The 24,233-nt window shown below is 40.0% G+C and overlaps 1 protein-coding gene across 24 annotated transcripts in view; it reads right to left on the reverse strand.

Annotated features, from left to right (window-relative positions):
* NRXN2 (neurexin 2) overlaps positions 1-24,233 on the reverse strand; it is an 845,479-nt gene that overhangs the window by 252,459 nt on the left and 568,787 nt on the right. For 2 of the 24 annotated variants that reach the window (XM_077287313.1, XM_077287312.1), the window contains exon 1: positions 10,094-11,139. The exons of 21 other annotated variants lie outside the window; for them this stretch is intronic. In XM_077287313.1, coding sequence (XP_077143428.1) covers positions 10,094-10,364 — 271 coding nt within the window. In that variant the 5' untranslated portion in view covers positions 10,365-11,139. Of the gene's footprint in view, positions 1-10,093; positions 11,140-24,233 lie in introns of those variants that run through there. One more of the 24 variants, XM_077287314.1, reaches the window with a different exon arrangement.

Consider the following 24,233-nt stretch of genomic DNA (forward strand, 5'->3'; position numbering starts at 1 on the left):
ACAATCCATGCTATCAAAGATGAACTGAACGCTCTACCAAGTGGTTATACGACGAGATTTCCAATTTATGTAAAAAATGGGTAAAATACATATTTTGGTTCAGAAATAAAAAATAATTCTACATATATAAAAATTCTTTCAAAAGTATATTTTTTTTCCCACTAGTAGAAAACATTACATTTCCTATTTTATAGAGATGGCGCAATTCGGTCCAGCAGACGTGTCAGTAGTCTGTGACTGCCGAACGGGAGCTCAGTAAACCACCTCCTACCTGCCAGTAAGCGGCTTTTCTTTTGATGATTCTACCTAGGGCAATGTCACATGTGCAATGACATCACGTCAAGCTGGCCACTCAAAAAAAAGAGCTGGCGAGGCAGTAAAATAGGAGGCGGATTGTTGGGCTCCCGTCCGGCAGTCACAGATTATTAATGTGGCCGCTGGACCGAATCCTGTGAATCGATTCACCTCTACTCTACTATGGTAAGAATTTTCACTGGTCATATTATATCATGTATATCAAAAGCATTGGGGACCATGAAGAAATGCCTGCTCGGTGCGAAACGACTGTTGTCTGTACATAGGAGTATGCCATTCATTTTCATGCTGTTACTTTTATCTAGTTGGAAATAAAGTCTCTGAATTTTATGCATGAGTGGGAGCCACAATTTCCGTTCTTCTACAATATTATAACATTCTATAATAGGAACCTCAACAATCAAAACATTCATTGTTCCGCCATCGTCCTATGTGGCAGCAGGGCTCAGGAGCCCAGTTAGTTATGCCACTGCTCCCAGAATCGTGTTTTTTGAGGGTTTCATGTAATATTTTACCATAATTTATTTTTGGAAAGACCATAGTACATTTTATAACAAGTTTCCACTAAACATAGTGTAAATTTAAACCGGTATATATTACTACTCCAAAACTACATTCGACCCTGCTTACATAGTGGCACAATATTTTCTTGCTATTTTCATGACAACCTAAAGCATTGAGAAAGCTTTAGAAAAAAAAAAGATGGCTGACCAGGAAAAGTTGTCAAGTCACAAGAAAAAAAAAATTGCAGAGTTCTGCAGATACCAGCATGGAATTAAAAACTAGGCGATTAGACCAAGCCCTGGGATTGGGACTCTGGAACAGTGGAAGTTACTGCACTAGGATATGCCCAGGTACTCTATCTAGTCTGTCATTCCCAAATAAAAGAGACCATTCACATAATATTGCACCTGATCACCTTCTATCTGTACACTATATAATGCTACTCCCTGAGGAAGGTTAGGCGAAACATGTATTGGAGTTCGCTTCTGGGAAACCGCAGGATCATTTCATTATGCAGTGTCTGTATTAAGTTGTTTTATTTACTACTCTGTCTGATTTTTACATATCAGCATTGCACTTATACCTATATCTTATATGTTTCCCATAGTCCACTAGTGTTGTAATGCATTTACAATTTATGCAGTATTGACCATATTGGGATTTTGCAGCTTGTATTGTTTATATTAACTTTTGACACATATATTTTAATATCTTGTGACTTCTTGACATCTACCGTATATACTCGAGTATAAGCCGACCCGAGTATAAGCCGACCCCCCTAATTTTGCCACAAAAAACTGGGAAAACTTATTGACTCGAGTATAAGCCTAGGGTGGAAAATGCAGCAGGTACCGGTGAATTTCAAAATTAAAAATAGATACTCCATACCGTTCATTATGGCCCCATAGATGCTCCACATAAAGCTGTGCCACATATAATGCTCTGCACCGTTGCCCCATAGATAGCTGTGCCATATATATATAATGCTCTGCACCATTGCCCCATAGCTGTGCCATATATATAGTGCTCTGCACCGTTGCCCCATAGCTGTGCCATATAGTGCTCTGCACCGTTGCCCCATAGCTGTGCCATATAGTGCTCTGCACCGTTGCCCCATAGCTGTGCCATATATATAATGCTCTGCACCATTGCCCCATAGCTGTGCCATATATGCTCTGCACCGTTGCCCCATAGCTGTGCCATATATATAATGCTCTGCACCGTTGCCCCATAGCTGTGCCATATAGTGCTATGCACCGTTGCCCCATAGCTGTGCCATATAGTGCTCTGCACCGTTGCCCCATAGCTGTGCCATATAGTGCTCTGCACCGTTGCCCCATAGCTGTGCCATATAGTGCTCTGCACCGTTGCCCCATAGCTGTGCCATATAGTGCTCTGCACCGTTGCCCCATAGATGCTCCACATAAAGCTGTGCTGCTGCTGCTGCTGCAATAAAAAAAAAAAAAAACATACTCACCTCTCTTGCCTGCAGCTCCTCAGCGTCTCGTCCCGTCCCGGCGTCTCTCTGCACTGACTGATCAGGCAGAGGCGGCGCGCACACTATATGCGTCATCGCGCCCTCTGACCTGCACAGTCAGTGCGGAGAGAGAGACGCCGGGAAGACAGAGCGGCGCCTGGCGTGTGGAACGCGGACAGGTGAATATGTAATACTTACCTGCTCCCGGCGTCCCGCTCCTTCCCCCGGACAGCTGGTCTCCGGGTGCCGCAGCCTCTTCCTCTATCAGCGGTCACCGGCACCGCTTCATTAGAGAAATGAATAGGCGGCTCCGCCCCTATGGGAGGTGGAGCAGCCTATTCATTTCTCTAATGAGCGGTCCCATGTGACCGCTCAGGGGAAGAGCTGCGGCACCCGGAGACCGTGGGATGGGCAGGGGGAGCGACAGGAGCGCCGGAACTAGGTGAGTATATGACAGTCCTCACCCGCCGACCCCACCACCGATCATGACTCGAGTATAAGCCGAGAGGGGCACTTTCAGCCCAAAAATTTTTTGCTGAAAATCTTGGCTTATACTCGAGTATATGCGGTATATATTCACTTATTTTATCTGTTTCCCCAACCTCATTTGTAACCCTAAAGGACGTTATGGTGGGCACTCAACAGTCGAAGTGAGTTTCGTGAATAGCGGTAGAATAAGACTTAATAAGTCCACGGCACAGACGAAATGCAAGTGAAAAAACATTTTTAATTTAGCAAAAGTGTCTGCACAGGATTCATCTATGCCGTGGACCTTCATGTTCTATTCATTTGTAGTCTTGTGTCATCTTGTAATGTTGTTCAGCCACTTACAGTGGGGGGGGGGGGGAATAAGTATTGGACACTGCCGATTTTGCAAGTTTTCCCACCTACAAAGAATGGAGAGGTCTGTAATTTTTATCGTAGGTACACTTCATCTGTGAGTGACAAAATCTAAGAATAAAATAAAACCAGAAAATCACATTGTATGATTTATAAATAATTAAATTGCATTTTATTGCATGAAATAAGTATTTGATCACCGACCAACCAGCAAGAATTCAGGCTCTTACAGACCAGTCAGTTTTTCTTTAAGAAGCCTCCTACCCTGCACTCATTACCTGTATTAATTGTACCTGTTTGAACTTGTTACCTGTATAAAAGACACTTGTCTGCACAATCAATCACACTCCAACCTCTCCAGCATGGCAAAGACCAAAGAGCTGTTTAAGGGATAAAATTGTAGACCTGCGCAAGGCTTGGATGGGCTACAGGACCATAGGCAAGAAGCATGGTGAGAAGGCAACAAATGTTGGCGCAATTGTTAGAAAATGGAAGCAATGCAAGATGATTGTCAATCTTCCTTGGTCTGGGGCTCCATGCAAGATCTCGCTTTGTGGGGTAAGGATGATTCAGAGAAAGATCAAGAATCAGCCCAGAACTACATGGGAGAACCTGGTCAATGACCTGAAGAGAGCTGAGACCACAGTCTCAAACATTACCGTTAGTAACACACTACGCCGTCATGGATTAAAATTCTGCAGGGCACACAAGGTCCTCCTGTTCATGCCAGCACAAGTCCAGGCTTGTTTGAAATTCGCCAAAGACCATCTGAATGATCCAGAGGAGGCCTGGGAGAAGGTTATGTGGTCACATGAGACCAGAATAGAACTTTTTGGTATCAACTCCACTAGCCGTGTTTGGAGGCAGAAGAGGGATGAGTTCAACCCCAAGAACAATGTCCCAACTGTGAAGCATGGTGGGGGAAACATTCTTTTGGGGGTGCTTTTCTGCAAAGGGGACAGGATGACTGCACCATATGGAAGGGAAGATGGATGGAGTCATGTATCGCAAGATGTTGGCCAACAACCCCCTTCCCTTAGTAAGAGCACTGAAGATGGGTTGTTGCTCGGTCTTCCAGCATGACAATGACCCAAAACACACAGCTAAGGAGTGGCTCGGTAAGAAGCATTTCAAGATCCTGCAGTGGCCTAGCCTGTCTCCACACCTGAACCCAATAAAAAATCTTTGGAGGGAACTGAAGCTCAATGTTACCAGCGACAGCCCCAAAACCTGAAAGATCTGGAGAAGATCTGTATGGAGGAGTGGGCCAAAATCCCTGCTGCAGTGTGTGCAGACTTGGTCAAGGACTGCAGGAAACGTTTGACCTCTGTAATTGCAAACAAAGATTCCTGTGCCAAATATGAAGTTCTGCTTTTCTTTTGTATCAAATACTTTATTTCATGCAATAAAATGCAAACTAATCATGTAAAAATTATACAATGTGATTTTCTGGAAAAAAAAATTTTTAAGATTCTGTCTCTCAGTTGAAGGGTACCAACAATAAAAATTACAGACCTCTCCATTCTTTGTAGGTGGGAAGACTTGCAAAATCGGCAGTGTATCAAATACTTATTTTCCCCACTGTATGTCTAATAAAAAATATTGTTCGCTACTTTGTTGCTTGTTTCTTTTCTCAGTAAAATAGATTATATTATATCTATGCAATATACTCTGTCCTTGGAATAGCTGCAAAGGCCACATATATGTGATGGTTACAATGAGAGAGTGACTGGAGCCTTCATTGTACAGGATGTAGTATAATAAGGAATGGAGATGAGAAAGCTGTAGACAAGGACTAAGGAGAGTAACATTATGCAAAAAAGAAAGTAGCAGAAGAAGAATGTCATTATGTCTGGATGTGAATATTGTCGATCCTATGCTGTAATCTGCGCCTACATTCTGGGCTCATGATACAAGGTTGGGGGCTGGAGCACAGTACATCACCCCCAACGCGCCATTCTGTGGCACAGCTATATTCTCTATGGGTGCATATCTCCATTCTCCAGGAGACATCATCTTGCTTCAACCTGAGGATTGTGCATCAGTCCATCAAGGGAACCCTGAACACCAACTTCTATACATAGGCTAGGTAGCCAACCAAGATCCAAAGTGACATACACAGAGCCATCATCGGTACAGAACTCCTGAAGAAGGAGAAAGAGATGTCACACACCATGAGACTCCAACGAGCGCTCCTTCCTCATTCCCCCGAAGAACACTAGGCTCCCTATATACATTTACCCATACATACAGTACACTATATACACACATACACATAATATATATCACGCATACAGTATACAGAATATGTATTTTACCACTGGAACCTCTACAATCCTGGGACTGTGGAAGGTTTATTTCCTGCTTCCAGAAGAACGTCAACTAAGGACGTGAATAGGATGTTTCCCCATCACTGAAAGGCTAAAGTCACACTGGGTGTTTGTGCTGCTTTTTTATGCTAATTTTCAGTTGCATTTTACAGTACCAGCAAAGTCTATGAGATTTCAGAAATCTCATGCACACACACTTTTTTTTTTGTAGTATTTTGTGCTTTGCATGGTTTTTTGGACATAGAGCATGTCCCTTCTTTCACCCATTAACATGAATGGGTGGTGAAAAATGCCGAAAAAATGCCCCAAAAACTCATGTATTAGGTTTTGCTGCGTTTTTGGTGCCAAAACCTGATTCTGTGGAATAGGAGCTTTTTTTCAGCACTAAATTTAATCAACATGCACAAGAGACAACTGTAGAATGCTAAAACCACCTAAAAAAATGCACAAAAAAACCTCATGAAAAACGGACGAAAAAAACAAGGAAAAACTGCTTTATTTTCTACAGCTTCTTTCCGGTCAAGAAATCAGGTTCTGCTACAGAAAAATACACAGAAAAAACACTAGTGTGAATTACTCTAAGGCCGGGATCACACATACGCAAGATATGGCCGAGTCTCGCAGGTGAAAACCCAGCTCTGGCGCCGGCACTCCGGAGCGGAGCGTGCAGCCACACAGCAATACATGGAGCTGCACGCTCCACTCCGGAGTGCCGGCGCCAGAGCTGGGTTTTCACCTGCGAGACTCGGCCATATCTCGCGTATGTGTGATCCCGGCCTAATTCCACTTGTTGTAGCTCGGAACTACTATGCACTAACTAGTGAAACATTGGGGGAAACGGTCTCTGAGATAGCGGCCAGTGTCAGACAATTGCTACCAAGGCACATAAAATCATGGGATGCATTAAAAGAGGCAGAGATGCCGGGAGGAGAGCATAGTTTTGCCTCTTTACAAAACTTAGATATGGTCTCCGATTTATAAGAAGGACATGGCTGAACTAGAGCGGGTACAGAGGAGAGCAACTAAGGGAACTAAGTGGACAGCAAAACCAACACAGATTATCAAACTTGGGGGGGGTCAGTTTGGAAAAACGTAGGTTGATGGGCGATCTTATTACAGTGTACAAATATATGAAGGGACAGGATGTAGATGTTTCTAATGCTTTTTTCTTTTTACAACTAGACCTGCAATCCTCTACATCTAGATGAAAGAAAGTTTCATCATATCACAGATGCAGATTCCTTACAATATGAGTAATGCAGTGAGACTATATATTCTTTTCTATTTGAGCAGTGAGACGATGGATTCTTCACTTTATGAGCAGAGACTGTAGATTCTTGATTGTGTGAGCAGGAAGACTATGGATTCTTCACTGTACTATCAGTCAGACTATGGATTCTTTACTCTACAAGCAGTTATAGTGTGGATTCTTTAGTGTATGAGCAGGAGACTTTAGATTCTTTACTATACAAACAGTGAGCCTATAGATTATTCACTGTATGAGCAGTGAGTGTATGGATTCATTATTGTGCGAGTAGTGAGAGCAACGCTTCTTCACTTTAAGACCAGTGAGACTATGGATTCTTTACTGTAAGATCAGTGAGACTACATATTCTTTACTCCACAAGCAGTGGGACTACAGGTTCTTCTTTACAGTATTTGAGACTATGGATTTTTTTTACTCTATAAGCAGTGAGATTATAGATTTGTTACTGTACAAGCAGTGTTACTATAGATTCATGACTGTGAGCAATGAGACTAGATTCTTTACTGTATGAGCAGTGAGACTATGGATTCTTTACTGTACAAGTAGTGAGACTATAGATTCTTTCCCGTACGAGCAAAGACACCATAGGTTCTTTCCTGTATGAGCAGTGAGGCTATAAATTCATCACTGCATGAACAGTGGTAATTTGGATTATTTACTGTACGTGCAATGAGACTATAGATTCTTTCCTGTATGAGCAGCGAGACTGTAAAATTCATCACTGTGTGAGCAGTGAGACTTGAGTCTTTACTGCACGAGCAATAAGACTATGGATTCTTTACTGTATGAGCAATGAGACTTTGGATTCTTTACTGTACGAGCAATGAGACTATGGATTCTTTACTGTATGAGCAGTGAGACTATGGATTCTTTACTGTACGAGCAATTAGACTATGGATTCTTTACTGTACGAGCAATGAGACTATGGATTCTTTACTGTACGAGCAATGAGACTATGGATTCTTTACTGTATGAGCAATAAGACTTTGGATTCTTTACTGTACGAGCAGTGAGACTAGATTCTTTACTGTAGAGGTAGTAAGACTATAAATTCATCACTGTATGGATTCTTTACCCTACAATCACTGAAACTTTGTATCTCTGCATCACAACATGTTGTAATGGTCGATTCACTTAAGCAGTTGAAGGGCCCAGATGCCTTTCTTGAAAAATATAATATTACTGATTGCGGATACCATTTTCTGCGATAAGACCTGCTCCAGTTATTTTCTGTAGTTGGGAAGGAATATTCCCAAAATATGGGGATATTTGCATCTGCCTCATACGTTTCTGCCTTCCTCAGAATCTACTTCTTCAGACTATTGGTTGAAGTCGATGAACTCGTGTCTTCTTTCAATGTTAAGAACTTTGTAACTAGACGAAAAATGGGGAAAGATTCCGGCACAATCATCCAGGGATAAAATGGATACTTTATTTAAACATAGTTAAAACATTAAAACGTGAGGCCTCGTACCTCCCTGCATCTAACAACTTTGTAACTATTTATTACAGAAAAAAAAATTGCAAGGTTTTTAATGACTAATGTCTATCATGCTCAATGCTAAACCTTCCTTATATATATATGGTCTTAGAACAAATTGCTGGCAGGGCCAGGCCCATCATCTGATACCAACAGTGCCCAACAGACCCCATCAACTACAATAGGGTTGGTTCAGTTTCTAACATGGTGTCCATCATTCTCCCAGTCAAAATAGTGCAGCATGCTGACTGTGCTCTTCCGTCAATCATTTTTGCCTGTATCTGCAATAGAGGATCCTGAGTGTCCAATGCAGATGTGAACAGAGCTGAAGACTAAAGCCAGAAAATATACTGCCTATAGCAACAAGCAAAAAAAAAAGAAAAATCAAGGCTCAGCTTCTGCTTCCCTTAATGAAGATCCACTTGTATTTTTCTCATTTTTTTTTATAGGAAGAATAACACAATTTGCAATATTATTGTTCCCCCCCCAAAAAAAACAAAAAACAAAAACACCAGACCCTTGATAAATTCAATGATTCACCTGTAGCTTTTCTAAAAAGGAAGCCATGACACCAGTGTGAACAGAGACGGCCATTTGGAACTACGATTCTAGAAATCATATAAACAAAAGATAATTAAAATAAACAAAACCAAATATTCTATTGACTAGATTTTCACATAGACATTTATTTGGAAAGCTATCAGGTCAATGATCTCTTGCATTGTTGGAGCATGTCACTTGTCTTCTACTTGGCACGGTCTAGATTTATTCTTAGCCATTGGGATGTGTCAACTACTCATGTAGAGGTGGCACTTACATAATTCCTGCAGTGAGGCACTTATGAAATTCCTGTAGTTTTCTTGGCAAGTCAAGATACTAAGTAACAAAATATCATAATGCTGCCCTAGCATCAAACAAATTTGCTTTATAACCAGTTGAGCATGCTCGAGCCGCCCATCAGTCGAAATCAATAACTATCCTGCTCAATATAGTGTGGATCCTCTACAATCATAAGGTAGATGTCTTCTAGCTAGATATACCGATTATATTCAGGGGGGGTTTCGATGAAAGAACATAAGACAAGGTGAACACCAAGAGTTTTCTAGACCTGTGACAGACATCACTGTCATCTCCATGGGATGGATTGGAAAAGGAGAGAGATCAGAGGAGTTCATTGGGATCAGCAACATCGTTACAGTCACCAGCTTGGCCGTAATTTGCATCCAAGCCCTAATTGCAATAACAATCCCCTATAACATGGAATGAAGAGAAGCGACGACTTGGTATAAAAGATCCAGAACACAATGTATACATTCTAAAATGGACACCAAGGAGCATGGATCCATCTTATATAGACTTCGCACCACCATGACATTACCTTCACCATTCTGCCACCCCAAGAATGGAAGCACTAACAGGTCCTGAAACGTTTCATAACCCCATCCTTCACACCAATGCAACGCACAGAATACATCACGACGAGCAGAACCTGCAATAGGATAACAGCACCATTGCACCGACGGAGGAAATATCACTCACAAAATCTGTATCTGAAGATTAGATGTATCAGCTGTAATCTGGACATGATTCCTGCTAAAATGCAGAACGACCTGCAGTAGACAAATACCAAGCGGCTCCTCGGATTCAGCAAAACCTTGTAGTACATTATTTAACCTGAAAAGATTGATGTTAAAATTGCCCAATTAATCCTCCCCGTCTCCTGTTCAGTGGCCCCTACATCCAACCCCATGTTCTCAGCATTGTAGGAGAAAAAAAAAAACACAGAACAGATCAACACCATCCAGATGAAGCTTCTAATATTCCAATTTTGTAAAAAATTGAACATAAAATGAATGCTATGGTCACAATATTATACTCACCATGTCCCCCTCTTGTTAAGAATGGGGTCCTGTTAATGGCGATAGGGACTGTTCCATGCTTGTTATGGAAATGGTGCACATGGTGAGTGGTACTGAGGCTGGATGATACCCGTGCTGTGTCCGAGACCCTGGCCAACGTCAAAAGGCCAAGGGGCAAAAGGGTCCGAGCCCAGTGGCCGAAACTGGCCATGACCCCCAGGGGGCTGTCCGATGCTCCTCTGGGGGCCAGGGGAAAGGGCAAGCACAAGCCTTTCCTTTCCCAAATCAGCATGTCATGCTGACCCCCATTGCCTGTCTCAGACTATCTCCCCCTCCGATGCCCAAATGGAGAGGTAGAAAGCTTCTGTCTGGGAAGAAAATGAGGGGTGTTACATTTGTGGGCATTAGCCTCCTCCAGCATCCATTGATTCCCTACAATATCCAGATTTAAAAGGTGACAAGCAAAAAAAAAAAATGCAGACGATCAAAAAAAATTCTTGTTATTTTGGGGGGGATCTCCCCCCCCAAAGGCTCACCCCCAAAAAAATCAGTCCCTCCTCTTCTTGTGTTTGCAGAAATCCAGAAAAAAAAAATGACAAAGCAGAGGAATAGACAAGTGCCCTGGTTTATTTCAGAAAGCCCTCAGCATGGATACATCTCATCCGGTAAAGCTGTAGAGAATTCACCATCATGGACAGCGAAAGGGAGAAATGGAGGAGGAAAGGAGGATTGTGGCATAGAGAAAAAAAAAAAAACAGATTCACCACACAAATATTCCGTTTCAGATGCTTCTGTGTTTTCCGAGATGCTCTTGCTAGAATTTCCTTACCCTCAGCCGGAAAAAAAATGCAAACTATCCAAACCCTATATGCCTCCTTTCACCCCCCCAAAAAAAATAAAAAAACAAAAGGAGGTTTATTAAAAAAAAAAAGAAAGAAAAAAAACGAGATAAGAATAATCAACAGCAGAGGAAAGAGAGAGAGAAAGAGAGATCTGCCTGTGTGTGCTGCAGAGAGAAAGAGGAAGGAGGGAGGGAGGAAAGAGGGGGAGGGGTGAGAGATGAGAAGAGAGAGAAGGAGGGGGAGAGCGAGAAAGGGAGAGAGAAAAGAGAGACAGAGAGAGGTAAGAGATAGAAGCGCACACAGCATGGAATGAGACAGGTGCGGGCAGGGGGGAATGAAAGAGGAAGAGGAGGAAAGTGCACGGCAAGGCGTGGGCGAGAAACGAAAGGGGTAGACAATGACAGCAGCCCAAACAGTGTGGGAATCAGAGTGGAAATATAGAGATAAAAGAGGAAAAAGAAGGAAAAGAAGGAGGGAAGATCAGATAGAGGGATGGAGAACAGAGGGAGACGGAGGTCTAAAAAACTATTTAACACTGCCATATAGCGCTAAATGGGAAAAAGTGGAAAAAGAAGGAAAAGAACGAGGCATGATCAGATGGAGGGATGAAGAACAGAGGAAGAAGGGGGTCTAAAAACATATGATACTGCCATATAGATCTGAATGGTGAAAAGTGGAAAAAGAAGGAAAAGGAGGGATGATCTGATGGAGGGATGAAGAACAGGGGGAGATGGAGGTCTAAAAAAATATATAAAACTGCCATATAGAGTTGAATGGGGAAAAGTGGAAAAAGAAGGAAAAGAAGGAGGGATGATCAGATGGAAGGATGCAGAACAGAGGAAGACAGAGGTCTAAAACCAGATATAACACTGCCATATAGAGCTGAATGGGGAAAAGTGGGAAAAGAAGGAGGGATGATTATTTGGAGGAATGCAGAACAGAAGAAGACGTGTGTCTAAAAATATATAATACTGCCATATAGAGCTAAATGGGGAAAAGTGGAAAAAGAAGGAAAAGAAAGAGGGATGATCTGACGGAGGGATGCATAACAGGGGGAGACAGAGGTCTAAAACCAGATATAACACTGCCATATAGAGCTGAATGGGGAAAAGAGTAAAAAGTAGGAAAAGAAAGAGGGATCATCTGACAGAGGGATGCAGAACAGGGGGAGACAGAGGTCTAAAACCAGATATAACACTGCCATATAGAGCTGAATGGGGAAAAGTGTAAAAAGAAGGAAAAGAAGGAGGGATGATCAGACAGAAAGATGCAGAACAGAGGGAGTCCGAGATCTAAAAACTATATAACTAAAAGAATACAAATGGTGAAGATGAGGTTGAGGATGAAGCACAGAGGAAAATAGAGATGCCACAGAGCTAAATGGGAAAAATAAGGAATAGAAAAAGGGATGACCAGAAGGAACAGAGGTCTAAACACTATATAACACTGCCATATAGAGGTAAATCGTGAAAAGTGAAGAAAAAAAAGGAATAGAAATAGGGATGACCACATGGAGGATGAAGCACAGAGGAAAACAGATGGAATAACTATACAACACTGTCGCATAGAGTTAAATGGAAAAAAGTAGGAATAGAAAGAAGGATGATCACAAGGCACAGAGGAAGACAAGGTCTAAACACTATATAACATTGCCATAGAGAGGTAAACAGGGAAAAAAGGTGTAGAAATAGGGCTGGTCATGTTTAGGATGCAGCATATAAAATTATATAAAAATGCCATATACAGCTAACTCAGGAAAAGTGGAAAAAGAAGGAATGGAAATGGGGGCGATGAGGTGGAGGATGCAGAACAGAGGGACATTAAGATCTAAAAACGGTCTAATGCTGCCCTATAGAGCTAAATGGGGAAAAGAGGAAAAAGAAGGAACAAAAAGAAGGAAAAATGGGAGAAGGATGCAGCACGGAGTGAGTCATAAGTCTAAAAACTATGTAACACTGCCAATGTAGAGCTAAACAGGGAAAAGTGAAGAAAAAAAAAACAGGAACAGGAATGACCAGGAGAAGGATTCAGAACAGAGGTCTAAAAATTATATAAAACTGGAGATGATGGGGCAGAGGATACAGTGGAGAGGGTGAAAGAAGTCTGAAACCTGTATAACACTGCCATATAGAAGTAAATGGGGAAAAGTGGAAAAGGAATGAATAGAAATAGTTATGATCAGGCGGAAGATGTGGTTCAACGGGAGACAAAAGTCTAAATGATGTAACACTGCCATAGAGAGCTAAATAGGGAATACTGGGAAAAGGAGGAATAGAAATGGATGTGATCAGGCAGAAGATGCAGCACAGAAGGAGACAGAGGTCTAAGAATTGTGTAGTACTGCCATATAGAGCTAATTTGGAAAAGTGGAAAATAAGGTATAAAAATTAGGAATATCAGGCAGAAGAAGCAGCACTGAGGGTTACAAAGGTCTAAAAATTATCATGAAAACAAGCATGAAATTATGAAAAACTGGGTGTAAAATCAGAAGAAGCAAAACTGAAAAATGTTGAAAGGTGATAAAGAGAAAAAATATTGATGGACAGTGATAAATCCATTATTAACGCGCACCCACACCTGGAAGAAACTAAATAATTCAGTGGGATATATTTTAGGAGAAGGAGGGGTGATCTCATCCTGTGATCCTTCACACCAGTATACTCCTCTATGAAAAACCAAGAGACAGTTTCCTCCCACACAATCATCCTATAGATCCGCCTGGATATCAGGAATTATTGCCACGCAGAAAGAGACGGTTATGATATAGGTGAGAAGGAATAAGGATGAAAGTAATGAATAAGAAAATGTTCAGAAAGAGAAGAATGAAGAATTAGGTCAGCACCAACCTATCAGCATAATTAATGAGCTCTAGAGGCGTTAACACGACGTGATGTCAGAGGGGAGGAATATTTATGGCACAATTAAAAAAAAGTGTGAATCTTAAGGTAAATGATCAATGCCAGAGACAAACATGAGAAGTAATCTTAATATATTTGATGTACAGAGAGAATCAATTATCCTCAATGCATTAATAAGGAAGAATAAGGAGTAAAAAATCAAATGTAACCATAAGATGAAAAAATGACAATATTTGTATTATTTACTGTTTCACTTTTATTTACCATTTTGATCAAGATGATTATGCAGAATCGGGGGTAAAATGTTCCTGGTCTTAATCTATATGTGGAGCAGGGGTATGGCATATCATGAATAATTCTCTTTTTTATATATTCTCATGGAGGCCATTTAGCCCAATACGCAGCTCTGAAGATCAATGCTACCGTCTCATATCGATGAGCGAATATTTAGAACATTCTCTAAAGAGTCAAACGGCAACATTTACATTACAGCTTAAGTCTAACACATTTTGCATTCATTGCATTCTTTTCCTTTGCATTTGTCAACTATTTTATAGGCTTGAATATTGCAAAATAATATCACAATCTCTTTCAGTGGTGCTTAAAAATTTGTGAACCTTTCGGAATTTTCCATATTTCTGCGTAAATTTCACATAAAACTACATTGCGTTTTCGCACAAGTCATAAAAGTAGATAAAGAGAAGCAAATCAACACTGGAGTCAAAAATATTAACTTTGTCAATTTTTTTTCGTTGAGGAAAATGATTGATTCCGGTTCTTTAAATAAAACCGGTGTCTCTTCCTCACCTGATTGTCTTCCTTCCTTTGGTTTTCTCATGTGCTCCAAATGCATACTACTATCTTAATAGATAGTTACATTTGAGGCTCTTTAAAGAGTATCTATGCTTTCAAGTAATTTTTCAGAATAAGCAGTAATCTGTGTACATGAGAAATAACACAATTTCTGGCCACTATATGACTTGGTTCCTGCATTTTTCCTCAATTTTCTTCATTGCATTCTCTACCTGCAGCCAGCCATGTTTTCATCTGAAACAATCCAGCATTTTAGAAAATGCACAATATGGAAAGCCAGCTGAGCACGATAGACTCAGACCTGACTAGTCTGTCGATGTCCTTTTAACTTTTCTCCACCCTGCTCCAGTTAATTGGTAGATCTTCCATGTATGTACATGGAGAATATCCCCAAGCCAGCTTTTCAGACTATACTTTCTCTGAATCATTTCAGAATAAAAACCTACCTGGCTGTACAACCAAGCTGTAATTCATTCAGCCCAAGAATGTAATGACAGGTTCCCTTTAATTTAAAATTGACTGTAAGCTAGAGGGAGGATATTAGCTGCTAAGCGCTTTCCCAAACACAGAGAGTACCCAGTAAGAATTCTTGATTTTCATTTATTTTTAAGTACACAGACAGAAAAGGCAGAGCTATGGAGGAATTTATAAAGCGGTACTGAGCAGTGTAGCTGTGATTTCAGCTTTGGAGTGAGGTAAAAGTCTGTTAAAAGTAGTTAACATTTAAGATATTTTTTTGCCTTGTCTTTTCACTTGCACTAGTGGATTTTTTGCTGAATAAAAATATATTGAAAATGTTGCACGATCCTCTCAATACACATTAAAAAGTTATAAGTTGGTCTAAAACTGTACACAAAAAAAATAGGTGCTCAAGTACATTTGAATAAAAAATTTGCAACATTTTGAAAAATCATAAATGATTATTTTCTCTCAAATATGTGGAGAAATGTTGTTTAGTTTGGGTAAAAGACAGGAAAATGAGATTACGGCTCCCATAGTGATTGGTGACAGTCGCTGATCAGATAGATAGATAGATGGATGATAGATATAATCGATAGATACATAACAGATAAATGCATAAAAGATACATAGATAGATTATAAAGATATTTGATAGATAATAGATAGATAATAGATATATAATAGAAAGATAATAGATGGATAACAGATAGATAATAGATGGATAACAGTTAGATAACAGATAGATAATAGATAGATAATACATAGATAGATAATAGATAACAAATAAATAGATAAAAGATAAATAGATAGCTAGATAGATGATAGAGATAGATGAGATAGATAGACAAGATAGACGAGATAGACAGATAGATAGATGAGATAGATGAGATAGACAGATAGATAGATAGATTTAGATGTTTGTTTATCCAATTTGTAAATGAATCCTGCATTATATTTTCATGGTTCAGGGAATTCTACAAATTGATTCGGTTGAGCAGATCTCCGCAGTCAGTAAGGGGTTCACTGTCAAAAAGAATAATAGAAAATCCAGCATGCGGCTTCAGATCTGCTTATCAGAGGATGATAATGAGGGTTATATACGGTTAATACAACTTCTCATCAAATATAAGAAAGAATTAATATGCGCTAACAATCACTATGAAAGTTTCATAAGTGTGGGGTTTAGTTGTCAGACATCGGGGACAGTTACCGACAGTTACTTTCTATTGCACGGTGTAACAATGTTAATTGTTATAATTCCAAAATAACATTATCAGTACCAATCACTCTTAGCTGATGATGAGACAGGACATATAGCTGCTACTTTCTACTGGTCCATGGGTAAACCAGGAGGAATAACTGCTAACTGTCCTTCCATATGTAGCAGATTCCCTTACTTTAATGTTCAGTAGGTTTATGCTAAAAAATATAATTAAAATCACACAGCAAGTGTGAATACAGGTGTACTCAATCAGTGAAGATATAGGTGTGAATGCAGTGAAAGGGTTTATTCACATCTTAGCAGGTTACTCCATTCCATATGATGGGTGATAACTAGCTGATCGCAGGCTGTCCACCCGTAGGAACGCCCTCTTGTATTGAGAACTAGGTTCTACTGGAGCAATTAGAGCAAAATACTATACTTGACCAGGACATTTTCTGGACCCTTTGCCAACATGTGTGCCATTACATGGAGCAGGTTCAGTAACTGACCCTGCTCAAGAAATTTTCATTTTCTTGACCCTTTCCCAACATGTGTTGTGATGTATGGAGCGGGCTCAGTAACTGAGCCCGCTCAATGTACAATGGGTGCAAGCTGTGTTATATAGCTGGCATATGCCTCAAACAGCAGCAACTGGAGCTAGCTCTGATCATTGAATTTTTTTTTTAATCTAATGCGATTGCGGGAAGCCACAGGCTGGGCTTCATAGGAGACGATCATTTTCCTTAGAAACTGCTATTTCTTATAGTATTGTGGTATATAAAATGAGCAATCCAACAGTCACAGAATCAAGTCCCCTATGAAGACTAAAAAGTAAATTTTAAAAAAGTTGTAATACATTTAATTAAAAAATCTAATTGGAATCACCTCCTTTTTGCAAGTTTCAATATAAAGTAACATATATGTTGATTTTTTTTCATTTTCACATTTACACAAGTCGGATCTATCAAATCATTTCACCCATACGGTAAACAGTGTAATAAAAAAAGCAGAATTGCTGTTTTCAAACCAAAACGCTTTTCTTCCTCCAAAAAAATAAAAGGGAAAATAAACTCCAAGCAAATCTGGTGCTGGTGTGGAGTTTATTTTCCCTTTGAATTCGCCACCTATGTGGATCCGAAGCAGGATCAACACATAGTTCTCCAAAGTGAGCTGCGCACCTTATTGGATTATACAACATACGGAGAAGAGTTGCCTAAAGAATTGATTCCTTGAGAATCTTAACGTGCATTTCTTACCGATTGAAGGTGAGCAGAACCACAACTAAAAGAATTGTTTTACTGTTGGTAAAAACGTATTACGCTCAGAGGAAGTGCCGCACTTGTCTCTTTTTTCGTCTGGTTCCCTAAACCAGGGTATTTCTAAAGTCCAAAAAATAAAATAAAAACACAAATCAAAATACTGTGTATACCTCAAAATGCTACAATGAAAAAGAAACGAGCCCTCACACTGCTCCATTGTTAGAATTCTGAAAAAGTTACAGGTCTCAGAAAATGGCAACACAAACTAATTTTATTTTATTCCTGCAAATTTGAATTATTTTTTATTTTTATTAAAAAGAAAAAAAGGGTAAAAGTTTGGTATGGCAGTAATTGTACTGTCCTGGAGAACCATGTGGCCAGTTTAACATAAATGTGATCTCTCAACCCCCTCAAAAAAAAACAAAAACCAATAATGTTAAAATTGCTGTTTTTTACCACTTTATACACATTTGGATTTTTTCCTTAATTTTTCAGGTTAAATGAACAGTTTCATTTTAAACTATAACTCTGTAAAAAGAAAAAAAAAAAACCTCATATGGTAGGATGACGGAAAAAAATTGAAAAATTGAAAACTGTCAGTTTATGAAGGGTCTAATATGACTATCATATCTCACTATAATATGACATATGGGTGCAAAATCTGAACAATAAAGAAACAAGACAAAAGAAGAATCAGCACCTTTGAAACATGGATGTTGAGAAGAACAAACAAATCAATCTTGGAACAAATCAAGTCAGACCTGTCACTGGAAGTAAGGATCTCCAAGGTGTGACTTGCCTACTTTGGACACATCATATGGAGAGAGCAATGACTGGAGAAGGACATCATGGTCAGAAGAATAGAAGGAACAAGGCGAAAAGGAAGACCAGCAACCAGATGTCTTGATACTATCAAGATGATGGCGGAGAAAATCCTGGAGGATCTATCTAGGCTTACACAAGATCGATCTTCCTACAAGAGCGTTCCTCCATCAAGTCACCATGGCTCGAGATTGAGCTGGAGGCCGTTAAATAATAATAAAAATAATAAGAAAACTAATATGACTATTAGATTTCACTGGGGTGTAAAAAAGGGTTAAACCAGACATTGATCACTGAAGTGTTAGTGATACTGTATAATCAGACAAATAAGAATCGTCCGCCTCTTGATTCCGGCTTTCCATGAGCAAAGCTTTTAAGAAAAACTGAAGAATATCTAAAAATCACACTGTCTTGTGCTGTCAAATCTAGTCCAAAATATTTCCCCTTTGTTTATTCAGATCTTCTCTTTGTAAGAAACACATAAATTGATCATAAATAAAAGCAAAAAAATAAAATAAAAAATGTACGACTGAATCGTATTCCCTCATGATGCTGCCGCAGTGAACTTGTAAGCCTTTGACGCCAATGATATTTGTAGATGATGAGGCCAAATTTGTCTTTGCAATGTAGAGTTTTATTATTGTTTTTTTTATTATTGAAGTAGGGCTGCGCGTAAAGGGTTCTCATGCCCTGAATACAGATGGGATGTTGTTGAGAAGAGCACAAGATATGCAATAAACATCTAATAGATGGTGGTCCCACTTCTAGGACCTGCACGAATCTCTGGGGTCCCAATTTCGTTTTTCAACTGGTGCCTGGCCTGCAGGGACAGGACAGGAGGCCGTACATGTGCCACACTTCTTCCATTCACTGCTATGGGAGCTCAGAACATAGCTAACCCCATTCGCATGGTGCACGGCAGCATGCAGATCTCCTACAGCCCTGAATAGACAGAGCTGGTGGACTATAGTTGTGGAGATGGATGTTAAAAGGGTTGTCTGGTCTAAAACTACAAATCTACAGTCACTTTGTGACTGCAGACTTGTGATTCCTCCCATTGAGTGCACTGTATACTTCCGGCCACAATCCGACTAGACTGTATCCAGCCTTGCTCAATACACTTGCATTAGGCCAGATACAGTCTAGTTGGCATGTGACAACATGTATGCAAATCACATACTTGCGGTCACGCTCCCTCCTCTTCCGACGCTGACACCAGAAAATCCTCACAACACATGGTGCACGCAATGTGAGCATTCACAAGTCTCCAGTCGCATAGAGTGATAGCAGACTTGTAGTTTTAGGCTTGACAACCCTTTTAATCTCTAAGGTTAGACCTACATCTATTAGAAATTTATCATGTATCCTGTGAATGAGAAATAAATGTCTGTTGTGAGACAACCCCTTTAATTACAAAACCTGTCATGACGTGTCTTAATAGGTTCTTGAGGCTCCTCTGCTACATAGCCCCTCAAACCACATGGAGTTAATAATACCAGTGTCCTATGTAGTCTACTTTTTCACCTCTATGTGTATACTTTAGCCTTAAGACATGTAGGAGTTTCTTCATTTGTACGTTGCCGAAACAAAAAACCATAACTTTGTGTTTTTCATTGATATTGCAGTAAGGGCTTTGTTTCTCGAGAGAGGACTTGTATTTTTTTAATGGCAATATTTTAGGGTACTTAAAACTTTTTGATGAACTTTTTTTTTACTCTTTAGGGAGGCGTAATAGAAAAAAAAAACCAGCAATTCAGCAATTGATAACACTCTGATCAAACTCTGAAAAATCAATGTCTCCATCTTCTCCATTCTATCAGTCAGTGGATATCGGATTGAATATGGATGTCATCCGAGTGCAGTCTGATGTTTTCATGGACATGTTGACTTGGATGGCCAAGTGACTGTCAGCTCAAACTCTGACATGCAGTGATTTTTTCCTCAGACCGACTCAGCCTGAGAAAAGACCATCTTCTAGTTAGTAATGAAATGTTTTGGCAAATCTTATCAAAAATATCAAAGCATTATTGCTAGAGATGAGCGGATCAGGCAAAATTTGAATTCGCCTGTTTGTGCAAATTTTCCCTGGAAATTTGATTTGCAGAGAAGTTATTCTTAATGTCATCTTACATGCTCTCGGCTCTCTCCAGACCCCAAAACAAAAATTTCTTATCCTCACGTTACTGCTCACCTCTGGTCCTCACCACTAGAGTTGAGCGGATATGTTTGGAATCGGTCGCCGAATCAGAATTTGCCATATTCGTGCCATATTGTACACTATTTGTGCCGAATTTATATTTTATGATCGGTTCCAAACATATTCGCTAATTTTTACTCCCATTGACTCCAATGATGTTCTTCAAATATTGCAAAAACGATATCCACCACCGATCATAATCAGGACTGAATTTTGAAAAATGTGCTCAACTCTACTCATCACCACCAGTTCGGTGGCATCTTCTTATCACCGCCGCGAGCACTGAAATTTCCGTGCCTCTTCGTATTAGGCTAGGACTTTTGGCTCTGATGAAAACACGGAGGGTTTGGGACAAGCGAGCGTAAGGTAATAATGTCAGGACATCATGTGCACCTTGACCTTAGGCAAACATGCGATGGACCATCCCAGGTCTCAACAGAGCCGAAAGTCCTGACAGAGCATGAAGAGGTTTGAGGACTTCAACGCTTATGGGGGTGATAAAAATACATGATGAGGACCAGACAAACGACGGTGAAGAGCAGAGGAGCCGGAGAGGTGAGCGGTAAAGGGAGTATAAAGGATTTTTTAAAATCCTTACAGTATGTGCACAAAAAGTTTTTTTAAGTGCTTTTCTGCATGGAAAATGCTCAAAAGGATGAACATATGCACAAGAAGTGGTATTGAAATAGAAATGTACCGTATATGTTCAGGCTTTTGAAGATTTTTTCACTGCCCCAGGTTTCTAAAAACTGACAAAAAAGTGACATGTCTATTCTTCTGGCATTTTCTTCTTGGAAAATGGTCAAAGTTTTGCAATACAAGTTAATGGGAAACCTCAAAAGACTTCCAAAAGACGCCCATATATTTTTTAAAGCATTTTGCTGTCATTTTTGCTTAAAAAAAATGCTAGTGGTCCCTTCATTATTCAGTGGAGTGAAAAAAAAAGATTGGAAAATGACAGTAAAAAAAAAAAAAAATCACAAAAAAAATAACAAAAAATGCAGATGGCCAAAATCATTGGAAAAACAAACACTCAGAAATAATAAAAAAAAATAACACAAAAGACGCTTCAGTACAAAAAATAACGTCAGAGTTTCCCAAAGCGTCTTCTGCTGAAAAAACTCGTGTTTGACTGAGTATAAAAATCGTTGTGTGCACAGAGCCTTAAAGTTTTAATTTTTCAAGTTAGATTTTTACTAGTTGTTTTTGTGCCTTAATTAATATAACAAACTTAGAATTAATTAATGTTTTGAACTCTCAGCTAAAGTGTAACGTGTCTTCAAAAACAGGACGAAAAGGCTACACGTGTTGTTGGCTTGTGTGGCAAACCCAAACCTTTAATGAGTATAACCTTTTATCTCTTCTTGCTCAGCTCTCACATCCTCAGCCCCAACAGCTACCGCTCTCATTACTTTTCCTATCACTCTCCATTACGCTTCTCCTTGACCCGCTCCGCAATTGATTTGCTTTACATTTACATTGCGCCGCGACGTTACCTTATTGCAATGTGAATGTGTTCCGTAGCCTGAACAAAAGCGAAATATATGATTATTTTATATGAAAATGCTGCAAAAACATGTAATGTAACACCCCACACGTTACTAAAATAACAAAGACCGCTCATCACGTGCTAAGAATGATTTAGGCTGCCATGCCGTCTAACAACAACTCATTAAAGGGCAATTAGTTTCAGTGATGAAAAAACTCCTACGGGTTTCGGTCAAGGTCAGATAAAGCGGTACTTGGGCGCAAAGAGGATGCAAATGGCTGTTGTTCTTTAATTGTTAAAAGGGTCGTCCACCTTTGGGGAAACTTTGTTTTTAATGCGGCAGGAGATTGTTCTGGTAAACAGAGAACAGGTGATGACTAGTGATGAGCGAACATACTGGGATAAGGAGTTATCTGAGCATGCTCGGGTGCTAACAGAGTCTTTGGTGTGCTCGAACAATATATTCAAGTCCCCGCAGCTGCATGTCTCATGGCGGTTAAAGGGCCCTGTTAAAGGGGACCTGTTACCAGGTCAATAGTGGCTGGTTTTTGGTCTTATTTTATTCCCACTGCTCTCCTACATATTTAATTTTTTTCTTTTTGTAAAATACGCCCTCCGGTTCTAGAGATATAAGCCTTTTTATTTAGTTTGCCCAAATTGATAATTTTATGATCTTTACAAAAGGGCGTGGCTCAGGGGATTTTCTGGGTGTGTCTCTTTAGGCTGCTTTTGCATAATTACCTTCTAAGCCATGCCCTCTTTGTAAAGACCATAAAAGGTCATGAGCACTAAATGAAAATCCTTGCATCTCTGGAGCCGTATGTCGGATTTAAGAAAAACAAAAAATGCAACACTAAGACAATCTCTTTAAGTGGAGAGCAACATTAGTAGAATCAAAATCATGCATCCCTTTAACAAGCTATTTAAAAGTCACCAAGGCTATTTGCTGTTTGGGTTTTCAGTGTCTGGCTGAACCCGAATACTAAATAGTAATATTTTATTATATTTGCTAGGCCCATGTTGAAAATAGACTGGACATCCTCTGACTGCACAAATCTCTCTATTAGCCATTTGCCTGACAAAGGGACTTTATCAGTCTCAAACCACGTTGCTGCTTGGAAATTTGAGCTTTATTTTCATCGCATCTGCTCAGACTCAGTCTTGGTATTTCTCTATTTTTATCTTCTTTCATAAGGATTATCTCTAGTTTTGGTTCCTGTGTGACCATTCTGGGCACCGACAACCAGCAGCTGCTTTGCATATTCCAACTATTATTGCTGGTGCCCTTTCACACAACTCACCAAGCTGAGTAATTTGTATTTTATTTTTAGTCAATCTAATTGTGATGTCATAACCCTAAGGATCACGTCTTGGGTGGTTTAAGAAAATTTGTTTTTTAATAAAAACTTTCCAGAAGAGGTGCTAGCCCTTTTACTTTAAAGAGAACCTGTCATTATGATTTCACAAGGTGAAGTAAAGGCATGGCCATATTGGCGCTGTTATGCAGATTAAATAGATACCTTTTGTGAAGAAATCTGCATCCTAGTTGTCATTTAATCCGGATTTGAATTTGGATTTCATAAGCTTTTGGCGCATAGGGGTAGGATTTTTGGCTCCTGCCCAGGCTCCTCCACCTGCCTCTTGTATTTGTATCTTCCTCCTGTTTTAAAGTTTGCGCCGGCAACATCCTCACTGCGGGCAGTGCTTGTGGAAATCAATCTCACAGGGGGTCTTCTGGTAGTAGTGGCGCATGCATAGACTGACCTCTGGTGGTTTTCAGAGAAAATGATGCTGGTGGCGGCACATGTACAGATTGACCTCCGTGGTCTTCAGAGAAATGGTGCTGGTGGTGGTACATGTACAGATTGACCTCCAGTGGTCTTTGGTGAAATGGTGCTGGTGGTGTCACATGTACAATTTGACCTCCGGTGGTCTTCAGATAAATGGTGCTGGTGGTGGCACATGTACAGATTGACCTCCAGTGCTCTTCAGAGAAATGGTGCTGGTGGCAGCACATGTGCAAATTGACCTCTGGTGGTCTTCAGTGAAATATGGTGCTAGTGGCGTCACATGTACAGATTGACCTCCGGTGGTCTTCAGTGAAATGGTGCTGGTGGTGGTACATGTACAGATTGACCTCCGATGGTCTTCAATAAAACGGGACTGGTGGCAGAGCATGTGCAGAATAACATATCTGCTCAATGATGAGCTGAGAT

The sequence above is a fragment of the Ranitomeya variabilis genome, chromosome 2 (assembly GCF_051348905.1).
Source record: "Ranitomeya variabilis isolate aRanVar5 chromosome 2, aRanVar5.hap1, whole genome shotgun sequence".
Classification (NCBI taxonomy): domain Eukaryota; kingdom Metazoa; phylum Chordata; class Amphibia; order Anura; family Dendrobatidae; genus Ranitomeya; species Ranitomeya variabilis.